This window comes from Cottoperca gobio, chromosome 24 (genome assembly GCF_900634415.1).
Source record: "Cottoperca gobio chromosome 24, fCotGob3.1, whole genome shotgun sequence".
Taxonomy (NCBI): Eukaryota; Metazoa; Chordata; class Actinopteri; order Perciformes; family Bovichtidae; genus Cottoperca; species Cottoperca gobio.
This window is the reverse complement of record NC_041378.1, coordinates 16,910,825-16,934,903: the sequence shown is the minus strand read 5'-3', so window position 1 is coordinate 16,934,903 and position 24,079 is coordinate 16,910,825. Positions and strand designations below refer to the sequence as shown.

Here is a 24,079-nt window from a genome sequence, read left to right as displayed (position 1 = left end):
TGTGAAGGCAGGTGAGATGTTATTGTACAAGACAAGACAATCTGTAGCACCTGGTTCAGTCAAAGGGACCAGAGGTAATGTGGTCATAGAGAACATAAAGTGTGCATTAAGTTTCTAAATTTAATAATAAATTAATAAATGTATCATTCAAAACATTTCAGTGATAGGAAGCCAGTTGTATAAAACATAGGAGTCTGAGGGGAAGACATGGATTCCCTGTTACCCTCATTTAACCAATCACTATAATTCCACTCAGATTCCCTTCAAGGCTCTCTGCTCTGGCGCTTTTCGCCGTCGCTTCTTATGCCTTCTCTTGGTGCCGGCATCGAAGCAGGTGACCATCATGACGTTGGCCTTGCAGAGGTTGAGCCTGCTCTCCAGACGGGACGTCACCACTTCGAGAGCCTCTAGATGCTCCAGGGAGTCCACCTCGAAGGTCTGCCACAGGTCGACTGGAGAAGGACAGTGAGGTAACAGTTATTACTGTATGGGGTTATTGTATGGAGACAATATTACAATGAGGTTACAGGAGAATGTGTGGAGCTGCACCATTGTTTACAATAAAAACATATAAGGTGTTATATATTATATTAAAATTAGAGGTAAAGATAATAGTAAGGATGATAATGAGGATTATGGATACTGTCCAAGTAATGCCCCTGTTGAAATGCCATTATACTACAAGCTCATTATTTGCTCATTCACTTGAAGAGACAGTTCACCCCAAAAAATCAAAAATACACATTGTTCCTCATCTACATTGTTTTGGTGTTGGAGATATCGGCCATCTACTTACTCTACATATCTTTAAAACTTATAAAGAATATGGTAAAATACCTATATATTGAGTTATTGTCATTTATATATAATAAAAACAATATTTTGCATGCTTGTATCTTGAAATAATTTGACCTACACTCTTGGTTCCACTTGGCGGGCTCTAGCATGAGGTTGTGTTTGGCCCGCTGGAGCTCTCTCCGCAGGTTGTTGTATTTGGCTCGGACCTCGGAGATCCTCTGCTGACGGTGCTCCAAAAACTTCAGCTTGGCACTGAAGCATGCAGGCCCCTGAAATCACAAACACACACATTTCACTACTTTTATTTATGTTCATATTGCACATAATAATTAACGAAAAGCTTGTCTTTAAAAAAGCTTATGCTGCTACTGTTCTCAATTAAAAAAAACAATTAACATGTGGTGTATTGGATGCAACACAGTTTTTGGTTGAATCCTCCAGACTCTCACTCACATGCACATGCACACGCACACGCACACGCACACGCACACGCACACGCACACGCACACGCACACACAAACACTGTATTGTTGTAGTTGGATGAACAACAGCACCTCCCTACTCCCTCTCTCTCTCCACACACTCATAAACACCATGTTAGTGCAGGGGGGACACCTCTAGGGAGTGAGACAAGACAGGTCTGTAGGCTTCTAAATAGAATTACTCTCTGATTATACTAACCTTATTACACGTAAGGGGCTGTTTCAGAGGTCAGTACATTTTAATGGGAGACAAAAGAAACCCTCTAAATATGACTCATAGAGTGCTGCAGTACTACACTACCATTGTATTTACAACTCGGTATATTTTTTGTCACACCCCACTCCAACAACAATGCCTTGTAAAACAAACAATAAAAGAAAAGATATATGTGCTTTTTTTTAAATTTGTTTTTGAATCTTCTAGTTTTACATCCAGTGTCCTTCTTTGTTCTTTGCTGCAGCATTGACCCAATTCCCCCCATGTGGTCATTAAAATTGTATCAAAGTTGCCATCCCTGAGACGGGTGGAGGCGGGGAGTATAGTCTCATGAGGACAGACCTCTCGTCATGGGGCCATTACGTCAGCACATGCACCACATTTTGTCTTCAGGCACATTTCAACTCCAAATGCAAGGTGGAATCTTTTATTAAACCTTTACTTAGCCAGGGTTCACTGAGCATGCTATGTTTCAGCAACATGCAGCTTCTACTTATATACCCTCACACATGAAGCCCATTAGCCCATGTAGGATTTTTAAAGCAAAGAGATATTATGCATCAGAACCAGCTGCTGGAAGAGGTTGGGTGGAGATATGTTCTACCAATGTTGCTATTCCCACTGGTTGCCAATAGAGGTTAATAAAGGTCATATTTTACATAATGCCCTTTAACCTCCTAAAAATCAAAATAAACCCAGCACCTGTTTGCCAGCACCTGCTCTTTTCTGCATCCTCTGCACATTGTCGATCTCATAGACCTTGATCTCGTAGGACTCTGGGATACCCCGATCCACCCAGCCAGACCGCAGACCACTAGCCGAGCGTCTCAGGGACAGGGGAGCATCATGGGAAAGACGACGCTGGTGAGTACCTACGTCAGGGTGAGGTAGAGTGAGATGCTGTATCTCAACTTGTTTTCCTTTCTACTGCATACACAGTGAAACTGTTGAAATGTCTTGATTGAAGATACACAATCAAACTATATTTAAGGTAGCATGGTATTTTAGTTGACTTTTAATCGTGTTGATTTTTGTCATGATCAATGCCAGTTCTAGTAAAGAGAGAAGGCACTGTTTGCTGCCACTCAATTTAAATAAAATGGCCCAGGATTTATACTTTCAATAGATGTATAATTACAGTACAATTAGTTACATTCATGAACACTGACTAAGAGTATGATGTTTTGTTCTAAGGTTGTATTTTGACAAACGAATAAGCAAGTTAGTATTGTCAAACAACATTCTACTCTAAACGCATCACACCACACAGTAAGAGTAGATTTGTATGATAAATGAAGGCTTGTGTCCCTAAGTGGTCTTCAATGCCCAGGCCATGTGCTCTAATGGGGAAGTTTGCCTGAGGGCGAATGCAGCTTGCCAGGGCTCCGATACTATTCATAAAAGTCATGACAGGAGTCACAATTTCTGTAACTCTTTCTGCATTGACTCAGTTGCCAGTGTGTGTTTGAACTCTAAGGATATGGATACAGCTTTTATAAACATATAGATGAGTAAAAAGATTTAAGGGAACACTTTTAAGTACAAACAGAATTGAACAACCAAAATAAACAGTAGAACATGTTTAAGGACATTAAATTCATATGCTCATCCAGCAAAAACGTTGTGTCCTGTTGTTATTGCTCCGTTTTTAACCAAATGCCAATAAACATTTCTCAGTGTATAATTCCATTAGCAAGTATTGTTAGTATGCGCACAAGCACATCTTTATAATTTACTGTACCAGCCAAATCTTATTAATTTTATGCACTTGTGCTGCCATTTGTAAGTGTCGTCGCTGGGTTTATATATTAATTATGTGACCTCCAACAAGATTTGGCTTTTAATTACTGAATTCTACAGATGTGTGTCATCTCCAATTAATGTCACATCAATATGTTATGTGGTCATATTACAAACCAAACAATTTGATGTGGAATTAACATTTATAATAATTGTGTGCTTATTGCTTTGAAAAATGGTATATTTTAGATCATATATAAAGGAGAAATGACATGGTGGATTTATGCAAAACGTTTTAATGAAATGGATTAAAATTTCCATAAGATTTACTAATAAAATGTTTCAAATTATATATGATTAAGCAGATTATGTTAGTATTGCATTTAATTAGATTGGTGTGAATGTGCCAGCCCACCACTGTAACATTGCATGTTTCAAACATCACATTGAAGTCTCTGTCCGCAACTGTATTACAATGCAACATTAATAAACAATTGAAAAAAGTAAAAGAAAACATGGTATACATCAAAATATCTACAGTTCATAATCATACTGTACTGAAAGTAATAAAAATTAGTGGTTGCTTCAAGAGTATGAAGATATTTGAATCAGTCTGGTCATGGCTTTTTTGAGACCTCTCCTGCAAATCTACCATCCAACACCAACAACACATGATGAGCCTTGACAATTTGAGAAAGTTATTCTGTTTGGTTCATAAAAGGCCAGTTATTTCAGATGTTTTACCTGTGTTGCCTCTCCTCCGAGATGATCGGCTGCTTCGTGCCACACTGAGCAGAGAGCTGCTCCTGTCGCTGACGGAATCTCTGTTTGAGATGGTGCTGCCTGTGGCTTCACTGTCCCTCACCATGCTGTCATATCCACTGCTCACCATACTGTTCCTGTTAGAGAAATTCAGGGATGTCTTCCCCATAGCTGGAGGCAAATCTCCACTCAACACACTGGTGGTGTCACTTGCGTGCCCACTCAGGTGATCAGGCATTCGGGGAGCAGTCACCTGGCTGTATGGTGAGGGAAGTGTGGTCATTTGGTCCAGTCCTCCTGAAGTGGGGCTGGAGGCTCTTTCCTTAAGGAGGTCTGAGATCCGCCCATTGACAAAACCTTGGATGGCAGATTTTGTGGATGAGCATGTGGAGCTCTGGCTCGGAGTGCGACTGATGGAGTGAAAAGACTGTGGAGGGGAAGAGGAGAAAAAGGAGGAAGACCGCTCAAAGCTAACAGTTTTACCATCTGGAGAAAGACTGGCGCTGCGGTTGATGGACTGCTGCAGGCCTTTGTGGGAGAGACTGAGGTTCTTGATGCTGGGGATAGACAGTCGTCGGACTTTGGGGCTAGACATCTTGAGTTTCCCCACAGCAGAGAGCTTGGAATGGGTATGCCTAGCAGATTGAGTTACAGGCTTTTCAGAAAGAAAGAAATGATGACTCTGGTCAGTCCGAGGATTTTTCCTGGGGCTCCTGCTAGCCCTTGGTAGAGTACAATCTCCCTCATTATTTCCTTTATATCCTCCCTTGCAAGCTCCTTCAATATGTCCCCTGGAGCTCCACTTAGAGCTCACAGAGGTGTTACTACTGCCTCTATCCAGAGTTGGGAAGTCTCTTGGGGTTCTCCCAAGGGAATTAGTCCTGGTAGCCAGCTGCACTAGTTTGGCACTGAAAAGTCTGCTACTGTCTTCAATAGGTGACTTTGGCCTCCCACCCATATTATCATGTTTCATTTTTAGATTTGAGGTCTCAAACAAAGATTCAACACCCTTTCTGGGAGCACTATTAGCGTGCTGTTTGTACTCTGTTCCATATTTCCGAGGAGAGGAGACATAAGAGCTGTGGTTTGCTGGAGAGTGCTGTCTGCCCTGCCTCCTCTCCAGAGTTACTCCTGGGCTACACGGGGTGGATGATGTCACCCCCCTTGGGTCTCTGTGGTTGTCTGCCATGTAAACGCTATGGTAGCTGTCCTGGTGGTTGGCATTTTGCCAGCCTCTAGGTAAACTACCTGTTTTAAAGGAGGCAGGGATGGTTTCCTGGCAACCAGGTGAAATACCAATTCTCTTGGGGACATTCCCAACATGTCTGGAACCGATTTCTCCCCCCTCTGAGCCCTTTGGAGTGTTAGTAGAATAAACATGCTCCCTGTCTCTAGGGTGCTTCTTGTCTGAATGTCTTTGTCTTTTTCCACACATTTTGTTTTCTGTCATTTCATCACAAAAAGCTGAATCTTCCAAGCACATTGGGTCATAAGAACGTTGGAAAAAAGGTGAGTCAGATACTTTGTCAGACTTTTTGGCATGTGTATCAGAAGCAAAAGCCCCACTCATCTTCTCAAGAGCCTTCCTATCTTCGGGACATTTGGGATTTTTCCCTCTGAGCTCAGACTGTGACGTGGCTCCTGTAAAAGTATCATGTGGACTTTCCTTTTCTTTCACACCATTCAATTCACAATCCATATCTGTATTAATCAGCATGGGATTTATAAATGAAGGTAAGAACCTCTTTTCCATTCTGAATCGATACTGGGATGTGTCAGTGCTAGCCTCTGTAGGTACAGATTGAGCTACAGAGCTTTTGTCTGTAATAGTAGAACCTGTGGCTACAGTTTCTTCGCTGACATTACTGATTATCCTGATTGGTTGAGAGCTGCTAGCGCCTTGCACTTGTGGCTGTGATTGGGCAGTGTCTCTGATACAAATAATGTTTCCACCTGTTCTCCCTCTGTCCAATGCTCCAGTGATGGTCACCTCCTCCACCATAGAGAAGACAAGTTCATCTTGACCTTTTAGGTCCAGTGGCTGTTGAACAGTTACTGTGATAGTGGCCTTCATTTCCTTAACATCCTCTGCAGGGCGATTAGGTAAGACATCGCCAAGTATAACACTGGTAGCCAAGGAGTGTGAGGAGAAGCAGGAGGAGGAGGGAGATATGGGGGAGCTTTTGCCAACTGGTGAGGTCCTTTTGCCTGGCTTGAACCAATCCAAAGCTTTAGAACTCTCCTGTTTACCTGTAGGCTGAAGTACAAGGGAACCGGTGGTGCTCATGCTCTGAGCATTCATATCAAAGTCCTGACAAGAGAGCTTATCCTCTGACTTAAGAGTTCCCGTTTTGGGCAACTCAGATCGACAGGTCATGTTAAGACTGAGAGTTTGATTTAGCAGTTCCTCGCTGGAACTGGTTCCACTGCACTCTTCACAGTCATACAGGCCTGAATCCTCTCTTTGGAAACTGTCTCCAGGGAAGGCACCCTCTGTTTGTTTTTCTCCGACAGAGGTCTGACTGCAGCCTAACCCCTGATTCAACAATGGTATTGGTGCCTCTGATAATTTAGTGTCTGTCTGTTTCCCTGTTTCTTTCTGGGGTTGTGATTTAGCTGTAATATTGTTGACAGAAGGGCCTTTTAAGGAAGCCTTGAGTACATCCATTGTTGCCTCACTTCCATCGATACAACCCAAGCGCTCTTGAAGTTCAGCAAATGTATCACATTTAAAACAGTCTCTTCCTGGCTTCTTCATGTCTGCGCTTAGCACTTCAATATTCCCTTGAAGTGTTTCTTCGTTCTTCTTCTCTGCCTGCAGCTGAGGAATTCTCAGAAGCTCTTGGAGCAGAGCAGTAAACTCTGGGTCATCCATGTCAGCCTTATTAGGATGCAAAGAGGGTATGATGGGCACAAATTCAGGTTGTGCCAGTCTTGAGGTTACTTTGGACTGGACCAAGCCATCCGAGTCTATTTGAATGACTGTGTCGCAGGACTGGTCACTACTGGAGCGCTCATCCAGTTCACCACGCAAATGGAAACGAGGGACGTCGACATCTACCTCATCGGTGGAGTGGAATGCCCGCAGGGACAAAGACGGAGTGCCTCTCTTTTCTTTAGTCAAACTTCTCCCGCAAGGAGAACATGAAGTGGACTGCTGTTGGAGACAGATAAATTGTGGAATTAGTTCTAGAACAGGATTAAAACTGAACAAAACATAAATCAATTGGAGTGCATTGGAAACAACACAGTCTCTTCCTTAACAACAAGGGCTCCAACACTGTGACACCATTAAAAGGAGGTGAATTGGTAGAAAAATGTAACAGGCATGTAGGATACCTTTGTTCTCTTCTGTGTCCTGCGGATGCGAGAAGCCAGCTGGATTGTGGATAGTGTCTCTTGAAGGTGTGCCAGTGAATCATCGACATGAGCAATCACTGTGGTATGGCAATTTACATGACCCAAGGCCTCTCGAAGGAGCATAGTCAACTTACTGCCCCTATGCAGAGACATTGCAAATGTCCAGACATTAATTAAAGGATGACTCCGTTATTTTAAATTCCAAGCAGCTAAATCTATCAATTTCTTAATTCTGATGTAGTTCTTATTCTAGTACTTTAGTTTTTAGCCAGTATAAAATAGGTTTAGAGGCCAAAAGCTGACTAAACAAGACACTCTACACCATTGTCTGCCAACATGCTTACACCAATAATACTTTTTTAGTAACATTCTTACTTGCTGGGGGTGGTTTTATGTCCACTTAGTAGAGACAAAACAACAGGGCCGAGTTCAGAATATGGAGGCTTATTCTTGCTCATACCCCTCATACCACTACACACGTCTATCATTGTCAACTTAGTGGGGCCACGTGAACCTAAGGGTGGAAATCAAAGAGCACAAAGGAGAGTTTATTCAAAAAGCTTAGTATGTTTTCAAATATTTAAATAAAGAAAATGTGAATTATAAGATATATATTAAACTGCATTAAATTAGCTTTGAATTTAGGCTAAACTGTGTAAAATAATTCATGGGGAAACACCAAAATCACCAGGGACAAGCCGCCCTAGTAATTAAATAATTCATAACAACCTTTGCCAATGGTGCTGCTCTCTGTACGAGGGGGCTGGACGTGGAGAGTGAAGAACATTATAGAGCTGTGGGACAGGTACGTAATGAAGTCATTGTGCCGACGTGCTGCGATGGCTGCGTCCAAGAGGGAAGCAGCCCGCTCAGCAGTAGGGGCCTTCACCCGGTTGTGGTTACGTAGCTGGAGGGAGTGGAGAGGATAAAATCTCATGTAGAATCTTCTCATAAACTACTTAAATGAAAAACACATAACATTGCATACAGTAGGGTTCATTTTCTTAGTATTAAATGAAGAAATAGAGAGACATGCACACCTACCCTATTGAGGTGCTGGCTTGCAATTGGCAAACAGCCTTGCAAGGGCGGAGACAGCTGCGCAATCATAATGCCATCAAATGTAATCTTTTATTCAATCTAATAGACTTAACTCACTACCAATATATTTTCTTCTCACATACAGTGTAGAGTCTACACTGTAGACCATAGTCCAAATTGACTACCTAAATAAACATAAACATTAATCCTACCATATCTAGTTTGCAAAGCCTAAAATCTTACTTAGAAGGATCCCAAGGAAGGAAGGTAAAACAGTATCTTAATTTGCTTTGTAGGAAATGAAAATACCCAGGCAGATTTTCTTATATTTCTAATTTTCTAATATGGGCTCATTTTCTTGTTCACGGCCGTTAAAACAACTGTAAAATACCACTTTTTTCTGTGGGAATTATTGAGCCCTTGATGCGTTGCTAGTGAAACAGAGCCAAGAAAGTGTCTCTTGTCAGCATCAAAAAATATGGCCTTGGCTCTCTGGTTTCAAGATTTGGGACATTCTTTTATTTCTTTCCAAAGATTGCTTAGACTGTACATAATCATACCAATAACAACAACATAAACTCAAATTTAAATGTTTTGGTTTTAAGGCAGAGCAGAGGGCCTTAGACAGAGCAACAGGCAGCAGAGAGCGAGACACAGCAGAAACAGCAGTTCATTTAACAAGCCTCCTTTTTCCTAATAAAATAAACACTTTTTCCTTCTACCTGTAACCCATAGTGGGGGTCCTCTTGGAGTTTGATATGGGCTTTTGGGCTGTCCTGGACACTACCTACTGAGGGGACGACCTCCCCCAGCAGATCCCTCAGCGTGTCCTCCTCTCCACAGCAGAGCTCTATAGCAGACACTGATACAGTAAGGTCGGTCCAGGTCCTCTCCCTCCGCCGCTCGATGGCGCTGTACAGCCAGGAGATGGCACAGGGAACCAAACCGAGTTTCTGAATGCTCTCACTATTCCCCACCATGCTGGACCAGGAGCCTGACGCAGACAACAGTGCAAATATATATATATATAAATGCTATATACAGACACACAAGCAACATACTGTGCACGCTAGCCTTTAAAAACATGGACACCCCTTCAACACAAACAATATACACTTTGAAAACACACTATGATTTTTTGAGGCCTGTCCTACTGTACTCAAATATTGCTCTAATTTTACATACTATATCTGTCAGTCGGTCCATCCAACATTTTGATCAAGAATTAATATTTCAACAAATATTGGATGGATTGCCATGAACTGTACAGACATTCATGGTCCTCAGAGAATAAATCAAAACAACTCTTATGCTGTGACTTTTCATCTTGCACCATGCGATTGACTTTTTGTGGTTCAGATTCAAATATCTTGATCGCCATGACACTTTCTATAGATATTCATGGTCTCCAGAGGCTGAATTGTAAAAGCTTAAATCCCTTGAACTTTTCATCTAGCACCAATACCTGCCAAAATAATGACATATAACTCAGCTGTACTGTATGGTGTGCTCAACTAGCAACTAAGATGGTGAACATGGGTAACACACCTGCTAAACATTAGCATGTTAGCATTGTCATTGAGAGCATGTTAGCTACTCATGAGGATGTTAGCATTTAGCTCAAATCGCCAGTAGGCCTGTTGTTTGTTTCAATTCTTCAGAGAGCCAAACCTGGGTGAGTTATATTAGCAAAGAATGTATTTAACACTGTGTTGCATGTGACTGGCTAAAACTGTAAATGTATATAAAAAAAGAAAGAAGCGGCTGGCTTCAGTCCATGCGTGTGCAACAGTTGTAACAACAAGGACAGAAGTGCATTGAACATTGGGAATGGGCACATAATACACATACACATGCTATACTTCCAGATCAACACATATATATGTTATAAGGCAATGTAAAAATATGGATGCACACCAGTTCACAGACATACCGTCCCAGGCAAATTCATGCTAAAGTGGACTAGTGCAAGTACACTAGCTCACATATCACAAGACACAATACATAAACTCCCAAAATTGCACAAATTAATATTTACACATTTACACATTTACAGAAAAACACTTTCATATTTTCTCATGGACTGGTGGCATACTGTATTTCCAAGCGCTTTTGCCCACATTAGTTTTGAGTTATGGGCATGCGTTACCATCTCTTCTCCTATCCAAACTCTAATTGAATGAGGAGAAGAGAATTGGTTTTCTCCAATTAGGTTCCAAGCTGCATATCGTTATTCAGAGAGAATAGTATTCTGTGGAGCAGATTGATATCCCCTGGCTGTGGGCCACATGTAGTTTGTATTGGCCAACTAATTCAATCAGAGTTACGGAGAGTGGCGTCATGTGTAAAAGCAGCTCCAAGGAGACCCTGTCCTTACCCTGTGTGTGTGTGTGTGTGTGTGTGTGTGTGTGTGTGTGTGTGTGTGTGCCAGCGTGTACAAATCTATTAAACCCCTTCACCGACGCTAAGTGCAGGGTTCCATCTCTCTAATAGCAACGTATTACAGTCCATTTTGTTTACAGTCCACTCTGAGCACAGCGCTTCAGCAGAATAAGATAAAATGTGTGCATCTTTTTGTGCGGTAAATTGTCTATCAGGCAAAATGGGAAGCTTTTGAAAAAGCATATGTTGTTGTATAATTGACTTTTATTTACAAAGTAACAGGTGAAAGATGAATGATTACACTTTTCTGTCACTAGTGTGGAAAAAAGGAGTTGGAGTGATGCAAAAGAACAAGGAGGCTGGAAATGTGTTTCAAGATTGATAGGAGAACAGATACAGAAAATGGAGACAAAGTTTAAGTGATAAAGAAAGAGTGAATGATAGCAGGAGTGGGACAGATAATCAGGAGGGGGGCGGGGGGTGGGGGGTTAGTATGGCCCCTGAGCACAGATAAAAGCGTTCCACTCTCATCTCAAGTTTTAACCCGTGGCCTCTAACAGCGACCGATCACTTACCCACATCAGCACATCCCAAACCCAGAACACATCCATCGCTGCCGCTGAGCACACAACGGATGACATCAGCCAAGACGCCCGCACACACCTCGGCCTGGTAAGAGAGAACAAAGGACAGCAAGCATCTTATGATTCATCTCTGCACTGAAATAGTACATCCAATGAAACGAAAGAACTAAGATGCATACTGAGTCTGTAGATTCCCTTGGGCTGAAATACTGTAAGCAGAGCTTGGAGAAGGTTACATTTAATTGATGGACTGTGTAATTGTGGTGGCTATCCAGGCCCTATCGGTTTTCAGGTCATCAGACAGAGAGCGCAAACCAACCGTGGTGGGTTGTACAGAGGGGAAAATATAAAATGAATACTTGAGAAAACAAAGAATGTTCCAGACTAATGTTACACTATCAAAGTATCAATATATCAATATATATCAATATTTTGATGCACAAACAAAAACATTTAAAGCCATATATTTATTATGTTTATCAGCAATTAGGATGATGAAACAAACCTGGCTTGACTCTTGAGGATAGGCCGTGTCAAAGTTGAAGGTCTTTAGAAGATTGTTGCCATCCCTGCCTAGTGTCATTGTAGCTTGTGGTTGGCTTTTGCTGACTGGTTCCATTATGGTGGCTCTTCTTTTGGACGGGTCAATCCAGAGAGCAGGTGGTTGGCCTTGGCTCTCTGACAGTGATGGGCTCACCCTCAGCACGACTTTGACCTGTACACCAAAGGAGATGGAAGCATGTTGAACCTTACAGTAGGATACGAATGGATGAATTCCCAAATTATTTTATAGGGTAAACATACTGAAGCTGCATGGCTCTAGGGATGGCAATGTTTGTCTGTCTGTCTGACTAAATATCTCAACAACTATTGGATGTATGAACTGAAATGGATTGCCATGAAATTTGGTACAGACATTCATGGTCCCAAGAGGATTATTTGTAATATATTTGCTCATACTGATGGCTTTCCCATTAGCCTCAACTGTAGACTACTTCACCAATCAGCCAATCAGAGGCAGAGTAGGGTGGGTCATGCCATTGCTATCATTCTGCATAATAATTAGCTACATGTTTCTGTTTGTTGCAGGCAGAGTGTGTCTTTTTGGAGCAATGGACATTTGTTTTCAGGATAAATGGACTTAATTGTCGAAGACTATTGGGGTCTCGAAATAATGGGGTGTCGGAACAATGGCTTGGCACCATAATAAGAGCATCCATGCATTATTTTAACAGAAATAAGTTGACAATGTCCAGGAGCCTTTAACTAAGCTATTACTATCTTGTTACTAGCTTACTACTAGCATACTGCTAGCATACTTGTGCACTCCGCTAATTCTAAGTTAGCTAGTGAGCATGCAGGTTGAAAGATTAAATGCCTTTTACAAGGGTTGAGTGTACTCTACTATTTCACATACCTGTGTATACACACTGTATACATATAGCCTATCTAGCCTGCAGGGAAGGGACAAACATTTTAAACTACTCTGAGACTCTGAGACAGGAGAATGACATTATTTATTAAATGCAAGGAATGAGTCGGTGCTCTGCTTTTACAGAGCAACAGGTATGTAAGGGATTTCAGAAGATCCCTGTGATTGTCAAGAATGTGCATGTACCTTTAACTTTTGGGAATAAATACCAGCAGCAAACTTATTAAAAAAGAATGAGTTTCAAAACAGCGAGGTCCAAAAATATCTTCATATCAAATTCAGCAAGTTATGGCCATCATGGAGTCTTTGCATCCTGAGATCCAGAGAACACTGTATAGAGTGCTCTCTATACTGAACTAAAATATATTTAGAGACTGTATGAATGCCACAAAATGTTATGGTTGGTTGTGTAAAGCTGCCTGTTGTGTTGTTAGTTGCAGTTATTTGTATATATTTCTTTTTAAAAGTTTATGTAAAGCAGGGGTTTTAACTTAGAAACCTGAAATCAAATGTAACTGTGAGAGACGGAAGTAAACGTCAGACTTCAGCTCTGAGCCCCTGCTGGTCAGCCATGGGAAGCCAAAGATACTATTTTATGCAGCGTTGGTTGCGAGAAACCTCGGTTGGAAAAGGGAAACCCGGGCACAACAAAGTAGTGCACGTCAAAAAGGATTAGGTTTGAGCACTGGGATGGTGAGCTAAAGATGGTGTACGTCACTGTTGTGAATGTTTCCAACTGACATCACTTCAATGAAATGTGTATCTAACATATTGCTATTTTTTATCAGTCTACGGCTGTGAAGCAAAATAACAATCTGTTATTTTACTTCACAGCCGTAGACTGATATGTATAAATACAAAAAAATAGCAATATGTTGTTTAACATTTTTTTTAATGTCTAATGCCTAACAGTAGATGCAGTTAGTGCAGAAACTATACATGCACTTACAGCTGCATGGCTATACATACCTCTTGCTATATTTTCGCATGTCATGACATTAATTCCTTAATGCAGTTCTCTACAGGAAGCCTTCGGATTTAGATGCTTTAAGATCTTAAATTAAGTTAGATCCTGACTCTGACAGCCATTTAAAAGGGCACATAGGTCTTAGTCTGCAGGGAGACAAGGCAACATTAACCTCACAATAAGCTCTATTAAGGTTTATAAACCAACTATAAAACAATTCTTAATCAGGATTCAGGTCTGCAAGATTTCGAATAGCCCTGTGCACCATGACACCCAGTCAAACGCAGTTTTCTTGAAATTGTTCAGGACTGCATTACACCACCATGACATCATCCATCATTGACAATTTGAATATCTGAAAGATATATTCCATCTGCCACATGATAAGTTCACAGTGTTTTTTTTTCCTCTCCACTAATCATAATTTAAATACCTTATGCAAGAAGTGGCTCCCTAGCCATATTGAACATGTGTCAAACTCTATTTATGAGGGTTAAATTATTCAAAAGACCCATTTACAAGCGGATAAAATCCTCCTCCGCTCTCACACACATATATTCTTGCACGCAGAGGCACACAAAGCTGAGTGCTTGGGCAGGTGTGGTTGGCGGTAGGGTCTATCTAGCCCGTATCTGTAACTCTAGACTAAACCCAAGAGTCCATCTATCTGAGACAAGGGGAGGGCAGGCAGCCATATTGATCCCCCCAGTTTCTCCCAGAGGAGGTAAGGGGAGGGGAGGGCAGCAACAAGATGGAGACATTAGCACAACATTACAGTGTATCATAAAGAAGGCATGATATAGGATCTCCTCCAAATTGACTGTGATCTCTTTATTCTGCAACAGGGGTGGTAAAAACACTTTCAAGGCAGTGGTTGTGTACGGGGACGGTATTCTATATTTTCAAAGATACACCACCAATCCAGACCTATTCTATGAATGTACACGTTGCAATATAAGATACAAAGTGGCCGAGGTAACACAGAAGTCAATGCCATTGTCTTCTAGTACTACATGTCAACGTATCCTCATGCAACGGTGAGAGTGATATTTTCCAAAAAGTTATTTGGTTATTCTTGTCTAGCAATCGATCAGTGCACCTTCACAAGCCACCGCAGTGCAGAACCTGTTCAGGCAACAAAACTACTTTGTTAGGTTTAGGAAAAGATTGTGGTTTTGGTAGCCTACGTTTGCGTGATTTATGTGCTTAATTTAAGCCAAGTATGTAAATTACGACAACAAAGGGATAAAATAAGTCAACATTGACTTTTGGTTTCACCCGGACTTTAACAATAGCCTTCGGGGTAAAAGTCCTGTGTTTTTGTTTTCTTTAGAGGTAGCCCTGCAGGTCCTGGCTCACGATTATGTGAGTTACATACAAAAGAATTACTTGAGTGAATAGAAATCATAATATTTTGTAGGTATTAGTACGAACAGTGAATGACAACAGCCTGTACACGTTGTATAGTTTCTATTAGCATTAATACTATATGGAATGTATGTGTAATCTTTAAAGCATACAGTAGATAATGCGTGTCGTATGTCTTTACGACACACATTATGGCAGAAAACAGGTTTTGTGCTGCTTCCATTATTGAGCATGTGGTGTGTTTTTTCCCTTCCAACTGTCCTGCGCTGATGTATGTGATGTGCTGCAAATAGCCACACAGAGTCAAGAGTTCAAGCGTGTTGAACTTTGAACCCAAGCTTCACTGATCTTTGTGAGTGCAGCTAATGGCCGAAGCTTGCTTGTGCTGGGATTAAAGATGGAGGATAAATGTATAGGGTGTGTTTAATTTATTATTGAGACAAAACAAGGTAAAATATCAGCCTTCGATTGATAGTCGTAGTGACGTAACTCCCATTAGCAATGTTAACATTGTAGCCTGTAGATCTTTGAAAAAGTCATTTCATGTCATGATTGGTTTTAACATCTCACAAATAGGTAATGTAAAAAGATATAGGACAAGATGGATACCACTCTCATGCCTGTACACTAAAGTTGTTCTAGAAACAGTAAGTGATTAATTTAGCATAAAGACTGGAAGCAGGGGGAACTAGCTAACCTCTATCCGTCCAAAGTTAAAATAAAAAACAACCTACCAACACATTGAAAAATAATAATAAACACATTATACTTAATTTATGTTTAAACCATATATAATCCTAAATGTAAAAGTTGTAGTACAAGGAATTACGTGCTGCTTCCCCCTACTGTTTTTATGTTCAGCTTATTGGCTGCTGGCTGTAGCTTCATACTTACCATCAATCCTCTCATTCAACTCTCAAGATGAAAAAGTGTATCTCCCAAAATGTCAAACTATTCCTTTAGGTATTTAATATTTTGCTAATACGTTAGTATTGTAAATAATGACTAGTAAATGTTCACTGTAATACTGATCTGTCATTAGACTACTTTGACCAATAGGCTATGTATCATTTTAAATGTAGTTCTATTATTAATAATTTGCCCAATTTCAATTAGTATCAGGGTAGCTGCAAAGAATTGCTGGAATTATAAAAAGCGTCAGCTAAATGAGCTGTAATAATAATGTAATAATTACTAAATTGCACCCAAACCAAATGTGGTTCACTAAAAACCTGAAAAATCTGCATCTACTGTAAATCTACTGGAATTTGAAGCCCAATGGTACCTTGCCAACACCGGGTGAGTCTTTGGTTCTAGTGACAGCTTGGAGCAGGCAGGAAGGGACGGGCGGTGGGTTTTTCTGGATCATCTCCCTGAAGCAGGTGGAGAAATGAGCGGAAGCTTGATCGGAAGCCTGGCCTTTTTTCCTCGATGTCAGGTTGAGCTTCTCGGCTGCCCTACAGGGAAGAAGGGAGGTGGCATCTCATATCATTGACACTTATGGTGTAACCGGTACACACAAGCTGCAGATTTTTACACACTATTGCTGTTTTAATATTTACCTGGCTAAAAGAGACATAGCAGCAGTGTTGGCGATGGTCACCACTCTAGATATGTGAGGGATCTTTGAGCTCGTCTGAACGGTCCCGGCGTCACCACAGCCCAGTGCAGCATTATCTGCAGCCTGCTACGGGAGAAAGCTCATTAGAAAAATAAAAGTCTGTAATTGCACCCACTCCAAAAGGGGCTATTATTACGGGAATTACTCTGGGGGCAATTGTTGGGTGCGTCAAAGTAGGGCATCTAGGCTGAGAGCACAGTGGGTTAAACATACACCATTAGTCATAATGCGGCTCTAGCTTGCTGCATGTGGCGTGTGAGGAATAGTTTGTGATGGCTGTAGTGACTGCTGACTGAGTTTAAAACATGACTCAGAGTCGAAGAGTTGCCGTAAAACATACTGTCACTGCCTCTGACACACACACACCCACCCTCTGTCAAGTAGCTTTATGTAAAGCACTCCAACACTTACACAGCTGTAGCTCCAAGGCATGTGTTTTGCACTCATTCATAACTGCACTGTGTGCATGCGTTTGCTACTGCTCAACTTGAAGTCACCGGGCTTTGCCGCCGGCCACAGAGCTAACATGTTTGTATAGCAGTGCACTCGTATACCGCTCTCAAGCTCCACGTCTCATCAATGTCCCAGCCTTTTTTAGGGCAACATAACAATGTCAGCTCAGTTTTTTTCTTTTAATAATGTCCAACTATAAACTGCCAATTAGTGCCATGAAAGAAATGCAGGAGTTGTGGGTTTGGAAGGACACTGGGAGGAGAATAAAGACAATACAAAGATAATGGAAAGATACTTCCTCGCCCCTTCTCTTGTCTTCTTGTTGACTCATGTCTTCTGTCATAAAAAGAAATGTTATCTTCACTTCCTCTTTCTCTCTACTCTGATTTCTCTCTGTGGTCTTGTTTTTTCCACTCCCGCCCTCCACTCCATCTCTTTAAATTGTCATTTCTCTCCTATCCTTGCCTCTCATCTTAAACACTCCATTTCCCTCTCTTTTATTCAATCCATTTTTCCTCCACCCTCCTTACTCTTCTTCCTCCACTTTCACTCCTCTCATATTATTTATTCTCAGCCACATTAACCTGTATTGATCTGCTCTCATAGCAGACCCGCCTGGCTAATTTCTCGTGCAAAGTCCTGAAATGTTTCGTTTGAGTAAGATGTGGCATTGTTATTATCAAATTTCATCAGACAGCCTGATTACAATATTGCTCTCATGGCATTTTCAGTCCAATTGACCATTTGCAAAACCCCACCCATTTCAGTTACTATTGCTATGCCTGTCCAGCTTCCCCTTCTCGTACGGCACATAATGATAATGGTGGCAGCTTTACCACTTGAAATGAAACAAGAAAAATGTTGAAGGGGTCTTACATCTGCACTTGATGGCTACATAGATGTTAAAATACTAAAAGAATGAGGCTAAAGCTGAATGTCCGAGGTTGATGATCCATGTAGACAGAAATAATGAAAGAGAATTGCTCTTGTATTACAGTGTGGAGCTAACGTTAGTTAGACCTAGTTTTCTAAATATAATAGGGAAAAACTCAAAGAATCATTTATTCTAACATGGCTGCTAACTGTACGCTGTTTGGACAAGCAAGACAGAGGTTAGAGTTTATTGTTTTGTACATGTTGTATGTTACAAGATGAAAAACTTTCAAACTGAGGACTAAGCTGAAATGAATGTAACGCTATCACAGATAACGGGTTTGGCTGAAATTCATGTAAACTTCCCCAAATCCAATAAAGAGCAGGACAATGTTAGCCTACACTCTGAAAAGAAACGTGTCTGTCAACCAGGTCACATGACCGCTGCAAGTATTGCTCAAAGGTTGGATATTTATATTTGCCTTTTGTCCATGTGGATTAGGAGTAAAAACCCACCAAAGTTGAATCAACATTATATAAAACATCTAAAACACTATCACTCACCTTGTACAGGTTTATAACCTTTTTCATTTAGGACTTGGGGGAGGGTGGGCTCAATCTGCTGTAGCTTCCATCACAGTAATGCATATTTCACCAGCCAGCCGCCCGCTAAATATGACCATCCCCCTATTGATCACAAGTGCTTTTTGACCGGCTTGCTTTTATGACAGGGGTAAATCATGACCCAATTCCATTCCATTCCATTAGCAAAAGTACTTTTAAACAACGTCCTCAGCCATGGGATCTAAATAGGCTCTGATTAGACACTATGAATCACTGCTTTGCTGACAAGTGCACCCGTAAAGACGTACTTTACCCATATAGCTCATTAAAAGGGGAATGCACACTAAGGGATGTGTTATGTATGATTTATTGGTAAAGAAGGCTTTTAGGGTTACCTTATGGTAAGGGTACATGGTGACACCATCAGCGCTGGATGCAGATTTGGAGGCGACCAGCTGCTGCTGCTCCTCTACCCAGCGGCCCATGTCGGGGTTGGGCAGCTTGGGCCCCCTCCGTCTGAGGATTTGAGGGGTCCTCTGAGGCGTCCTCGGGCTTCTTGGGCTGTGAGGACTGTGTGTGTGACTGTGTGGTTGATGCACAGCCGTGGCAGCGTCCCTTGGAGCTCTGTCTCCATGCTTTGTCTCACTTTTTCCCAGCAGTGTACCAGTGCTAAAGCTGGGTTCAAAGGGAGGCTTAGCTAATGACTGACCCCTGTTCAGAGCCAAGTGGACGGCCTCTTCTTTGAGCTGGTTCAGGTTCACACCGCAGGATCCACACTCGCCCTGCTCCTTCTCTCTGTCCCTGGACTCGTTTGAGGACCGACTATGGACGCGAAGGTTGTCGTGAAGGAACTCAGACAGGTCACTAGAGTCCTGCAAAATCACAAAAAAGTAGCAGAAATATTGGCATATATGAAAAGCTGGCAGTGAGGTGGTGTTTCAAGTATTTACTTGAAGTAGCGTGTGATTGTATTTTCACAAAAGAGACTGACTTAATGAGATCATAGATTCAGCACAAGCTTCTGGTGAAGACATAATAACAAAGCCAATTAGCTTTGTTTGATTTCTGGCTTGAGGATTATCATTATTATGAATGATCACTGAGCAAATGGAGACGGAGTCATGGGAAGACACTGCAAGCAATCTTTGCACTTAGCGAAGTAATCAAAGAGTCAATAGTATAGATTAATATTACCCCTGTCATCTTTAAAAGTGCAGTAAGCAAAAAAAACTTACTTACTTCACCTTTAGTGTAAACAAAAATGTAATGGATCTCTGCTGTTAACCACCAGTTCAGAACAACATGTCACACAGCATTTATTCTAAAAGAATATAATAAAATGATAGTTCCTTGTGCCTTGGCCACAAGGTGGTAAAAGTACTGCTATACAACTATATAAACAATAAAACCAGACTATGGTTTTTTCCATGAATGATTGATTATTATTTTGTAGAATCGTGTCATGGTAATTTAATGAGACTGTGTTACTTGGATAGACAGTTGTTATCTTACTGGAGGATAATTAACAAATATAAATTAGAAAATTCTGACAAATTCTGATGTTTATAAATGTTTGCTTAATAAAGTTCCCAGCATGGATCCAGGCTGTCAAATCTAACAAAATGAACATCAAACCACCATCTTACTTTTCATCCTGACAAAGACACTCTTCTGACAATAAAAAACAACATCCAAAACACTCACTGCTTCCCATCCATAAAGCACAATGCATATGAACGATATTCCACCAAAGGAGTACTGAAACATCAGCGATGAAATTCATGTCAGGGGTAAATAAATCAAATGTATGTCCTGATAACCTCTTTATCTACATCAAATAGTTTCAAGTTCTTTATTATCATAACACAACAATTACAGCAATTACAGAGAAGCAATCGTTGGCCATGAAAGTCTCAGCTCTCAGCCCCCATCCTGAACAGCTACTGGTAGAGAGTTGCTATTGCAACTGTCTCCGACTGAACTTTTCTAAAGTAATTTCCCTCTCGTTTGTTCCCTTTTTTTATGGTTTCATTTATTTTTTGTTTTTTTTTAACTCGGTAGAGATGTTTTGTTGGATGTATCATAGCGTGCCAGAGGAGAAACACGAAGACACATTTTTTCATTGTTTATCTGTTTCCATTTAATGTTTTCAGTTTAGTAGTTGGCAGGTCCTAGTGACAACCCTAACAACAAATGAAAAAGAGTAACATGCTCATTAATTAATATTAAAAGAAAATCACGCAAGTAAAAGCAAAAGGACATAAGATAGAGACATAAGATGGTGCAAGTTAAGATATTCGTAAATAAAATATAAAATAAAGTAATGTTAATGTATGTTATATTATATTTGTATTCATTTATTATTATATTTCAGTTTCAAGTTTTAATGTTTTGCATTTCTCAAAGAGAAATATTGACAGATATATAAATAAAGAAATGTGCTCTATAGCCAGATGGGTGTCTGGACTTGACATCTTAGCCAGATTGCGAGCCCATCCAAAAAGATGACATTACAGAGCCGTGATGCTTTTGAATCATGCTCAGATCAATAAACCTGCAAGGAGCTAGCTGGCTTATCAGATTTCTTCTGACCATGTCTATGGCCACAAGATACCATCTCTCTCCCCCACTGTGTACTGCTCTGGCCTGTGGTCTCTCTCTAAAACATGACGCGAGCTGTGCCCCATCCCACTTAAGAGGACCAAAATAAATAGTCTTCCCTCAATGGAGAGGACTGTGGAGATGACACAGGGATGTCTAGATGAAATATTCATGCCCATTTGGAAGCACTCACGCAGGAATGGCACTGGTTTACTTTTGGACGATTGGAGTGTGTTTGATGGATGTTAGTGGTGACAAATGTACAGATGTGTGTGTATGTGTGCTTTCCTCCGAGGCCACACTGATATGCACACATGAACATTAAAACACTTTCTAATTGATTTAAACATACTGCTCTACAGAAAGTGTGTTAAAGTAGCAGCTTTATTAACAAAGTCTACATGTGTGATAATATCCAGGCTGCAACTCAGGATTATTTTTCATTATTGAGGGTTTTTTCTGAAGTAAAATTATTAAAGTCCAGTACAATTTCCAGGAGCCCAAGCAAGACAATATTCATATTGCTTGTTTTGTTCAACCAATACTCCACACTCTAAAGATTTACTATTCACTGTCATAGCAGACTTAGAAAATACAACAAATATTCACATTTAAAGCGCTGGAATTATTATTTATTTATTTAAAATGACTTCAATGATTAATTGATCAAAATGACTGCTGATAATGAATTAATCATTAAGCTCTATATTATGTATATTAATAATATTATATTAGCCTACATTATATTACATTATGATATGTATTGTTCAGCTACTATACTTATTTTATCACACTTCATATTTGTTGAAAACATGGGGGGTAAAAAAAAACTATGTATCCTTATGAATCTGTTCATTTTAGATCATTAAATTGAACATTATTATTAAATGAGTTGCATATAGAATATCTAGTGAAATCATTCTGGGTTTTTTATCTGTCAACTATACCCCTATACCCCCACCTGCTGACAAGTCCTGACATGTGTTTACTTGCATCAGCCTAAATTTAGTTTTTGCCAACATTTGACCTTAAACACCTTTTTTTTTTTAATCCTCATTAAGATATATATCAACCTAAAAGTGAGCAGAGTGATCTGAAGGGCATTTCTGCTCCACCACATCCCTGAGCAGCCCCATCAGACATCATCATGGTTACTGACCTTGCAGGAGAAGTGATGGTGAACAGCCAGACTCAGCGCTTGTTTCTTGAGAGCAACAAGGGTCGCTGAGCACTTCTCACAGCACGCAACTTTCCTATCGGACCTCCCAAAGCCAGGATTCGCGGACATAGTTCTTCTACATGTAGTCCCACTAGCAGAGGACATAGTACTCCTGATGCGGTCTCCGACGGTTCCAGGGAGGGACTTGTATGACGGGACAGCGTCTGCTCTCTGGCACGTATTCCGATGTGGGTCTCCTCTGGACCCTGCACCCTCAGGAGTAGGGCGCTCCTTGGGTTGGCAGTCTTTCCCGTAAATACTTGCAGAAAAGCCGACGGGCTCACAGTGATGCTGCACTTCTGAGCTCTGAGAAATAAATCATCATAAGAAGGATGTATGTGGGCTTTGGCAGTGGGAAATTACATGTCAATCGACGCGTGGACAACTGTAACCACACCCAAATGTTTTTTCTTACAGTGCATGAATATTATTCTTATTTGAAACTCTATGAAGACCATGCAATGTTTTACAAAAGGTAACTAACTGTTTTTATAATTAATAAATGTGACTTACCCAGTGTGCTCCTCTCACGGAGGCAGGAAATCTTTCTCCTCTTCCAGTCAAAGATGACATGACAACTTGTTAATATTTAAAAAGATATCCGAACAAAGGCAGGGTGCACTTTTATATAATTTTGCCAAAGGTCCGTAGATGAAAGGCAAACGTATTTCACTCATTGTAGGCTTAAATGAAAAACATGACAAAGTAAGAAGCAGGCAACACTGTCTGTCTCAGAGGTGGAGTGATGACAGTGGTACAGAGAAGGAGTGAGCGCACTGAAGGACGCTTCATGATTTCACTTGGCTATTTATTATAACCTCCTCAGGGAGGCAGTAACGAGCAAGTGTTTACACAGACAGTCAAAAGGAACGGGCTATTGTACAAGTTGGTTCATATAATTACCTCAATTTAAAAAATATAATTCCCAAGTAATCTCTCTGCGAAAGCAGTTTCTTATGTAATGATACTGTGACCCTTCTTGTAAAAGAATAGTAAGATTGAGTTGCCTGCATGGACGTGAATAGCCTTCATGCAATCACTGTAACACTCCTCCCATTATATTACTGAAGGAACTGAAGGTACATTTTATATTATGATGTCAATAAATCCATTATAATGTGTTTTCTGAAGATACAAATTAAAAATTAAATAGTTCAGATACACCTTTGTAGTGACAAGTAAGAAAGTAAGGAATTCCAAAAAAAGAAAAACAACTTTATTAAAACTATGCAGAACAGTGTCATACTGAATAGTAATAACTGTATAATTAAAGTAGTGGCTTAAAGGGATACTTTAGCAATGTAATACTGCACATACTGTAAACATGTTCCACATCGATTGAAAAACGTCAGAAAATTACTGCATTTCAATGTTCTTTATTCATAAATTTGGTATTTCCATAGTAGGCAATACGTTTTATACAGTCCTCAATTGTTATGTTATCATAAGGAGCAGATACAATCAAACCATGTAGGGCTAGTCAGAAAAAGAATAATTAAAAGTTAGGCTATACAATTTACTTGATTGGCTTAGTGTTGTGTGATAGCCTAGCTACCTAAAATCGTAATAGTAGTTGTAATGTTAAAGAGCTTTACTGGAAAATCGGATGAATATA

General features: G+C 40.5%; 1 protein-coding gene across 1 annotated transcript; it reads right to left on the bottom strand.

The window, feature by feature from the left end:
* Positions 1–252: 252 nt before the first annotated feature.
* Positions 253–23,037, bottom strand: LOC115003934 (kinesin-like protein KIF26B). The gene is made up of 15 exons (XM_029425872.1): positions 22,978–23,037; positions 22,405–22,770; positions 19,040–19,516; positions 16,696–16,817; positions 16,419–16,590; positions 11,872–12,081; positions 11,358–11,451; positions 9,123–9,394; positions 8,089–8,266; positions 7,735–7,873; positions 7,339–7,498; positions 3,982–7,156; positions 2,200–2,369; positions 917–1,067; positions 253–452 (listed from the first exon to the last, which is right to left on the bottom strand). The coding sequence occupies exons 1-15, from the start codon at positions 23,035–23,037 to the stop codon at positions 253–255; spliced, it is 5,946 nt and encodes a 1,981-aa protein (XP_029281732.1).
* Between the last annotated feature and the right edge of the window lie 1,042 nt (positions 23,038–24,079).

Coding starts and splice junctions, on each gene's coding strand:
- LOC115003934 (XM_029425872.1), bottom strand. CDS start 23,037: ATGTCATCTTTGACTGGAAGAGGAGAAAGATTTCCTGCCTCCGTGAGA. Junction 7,157..7,338: donor GGACACAGAAGAGAACAAAG/GTATCCTACATG, acceptor TGTCTCCAACAG/CAGTCCACTTCATGTTCTCC. Junction 453..916: donor CGCCAAGTGGAACCAAGAGT/GTAGGTCAAATT, acceptor GTCCTTCTCCAG/TCGACCTGTGGCAGACCTTC.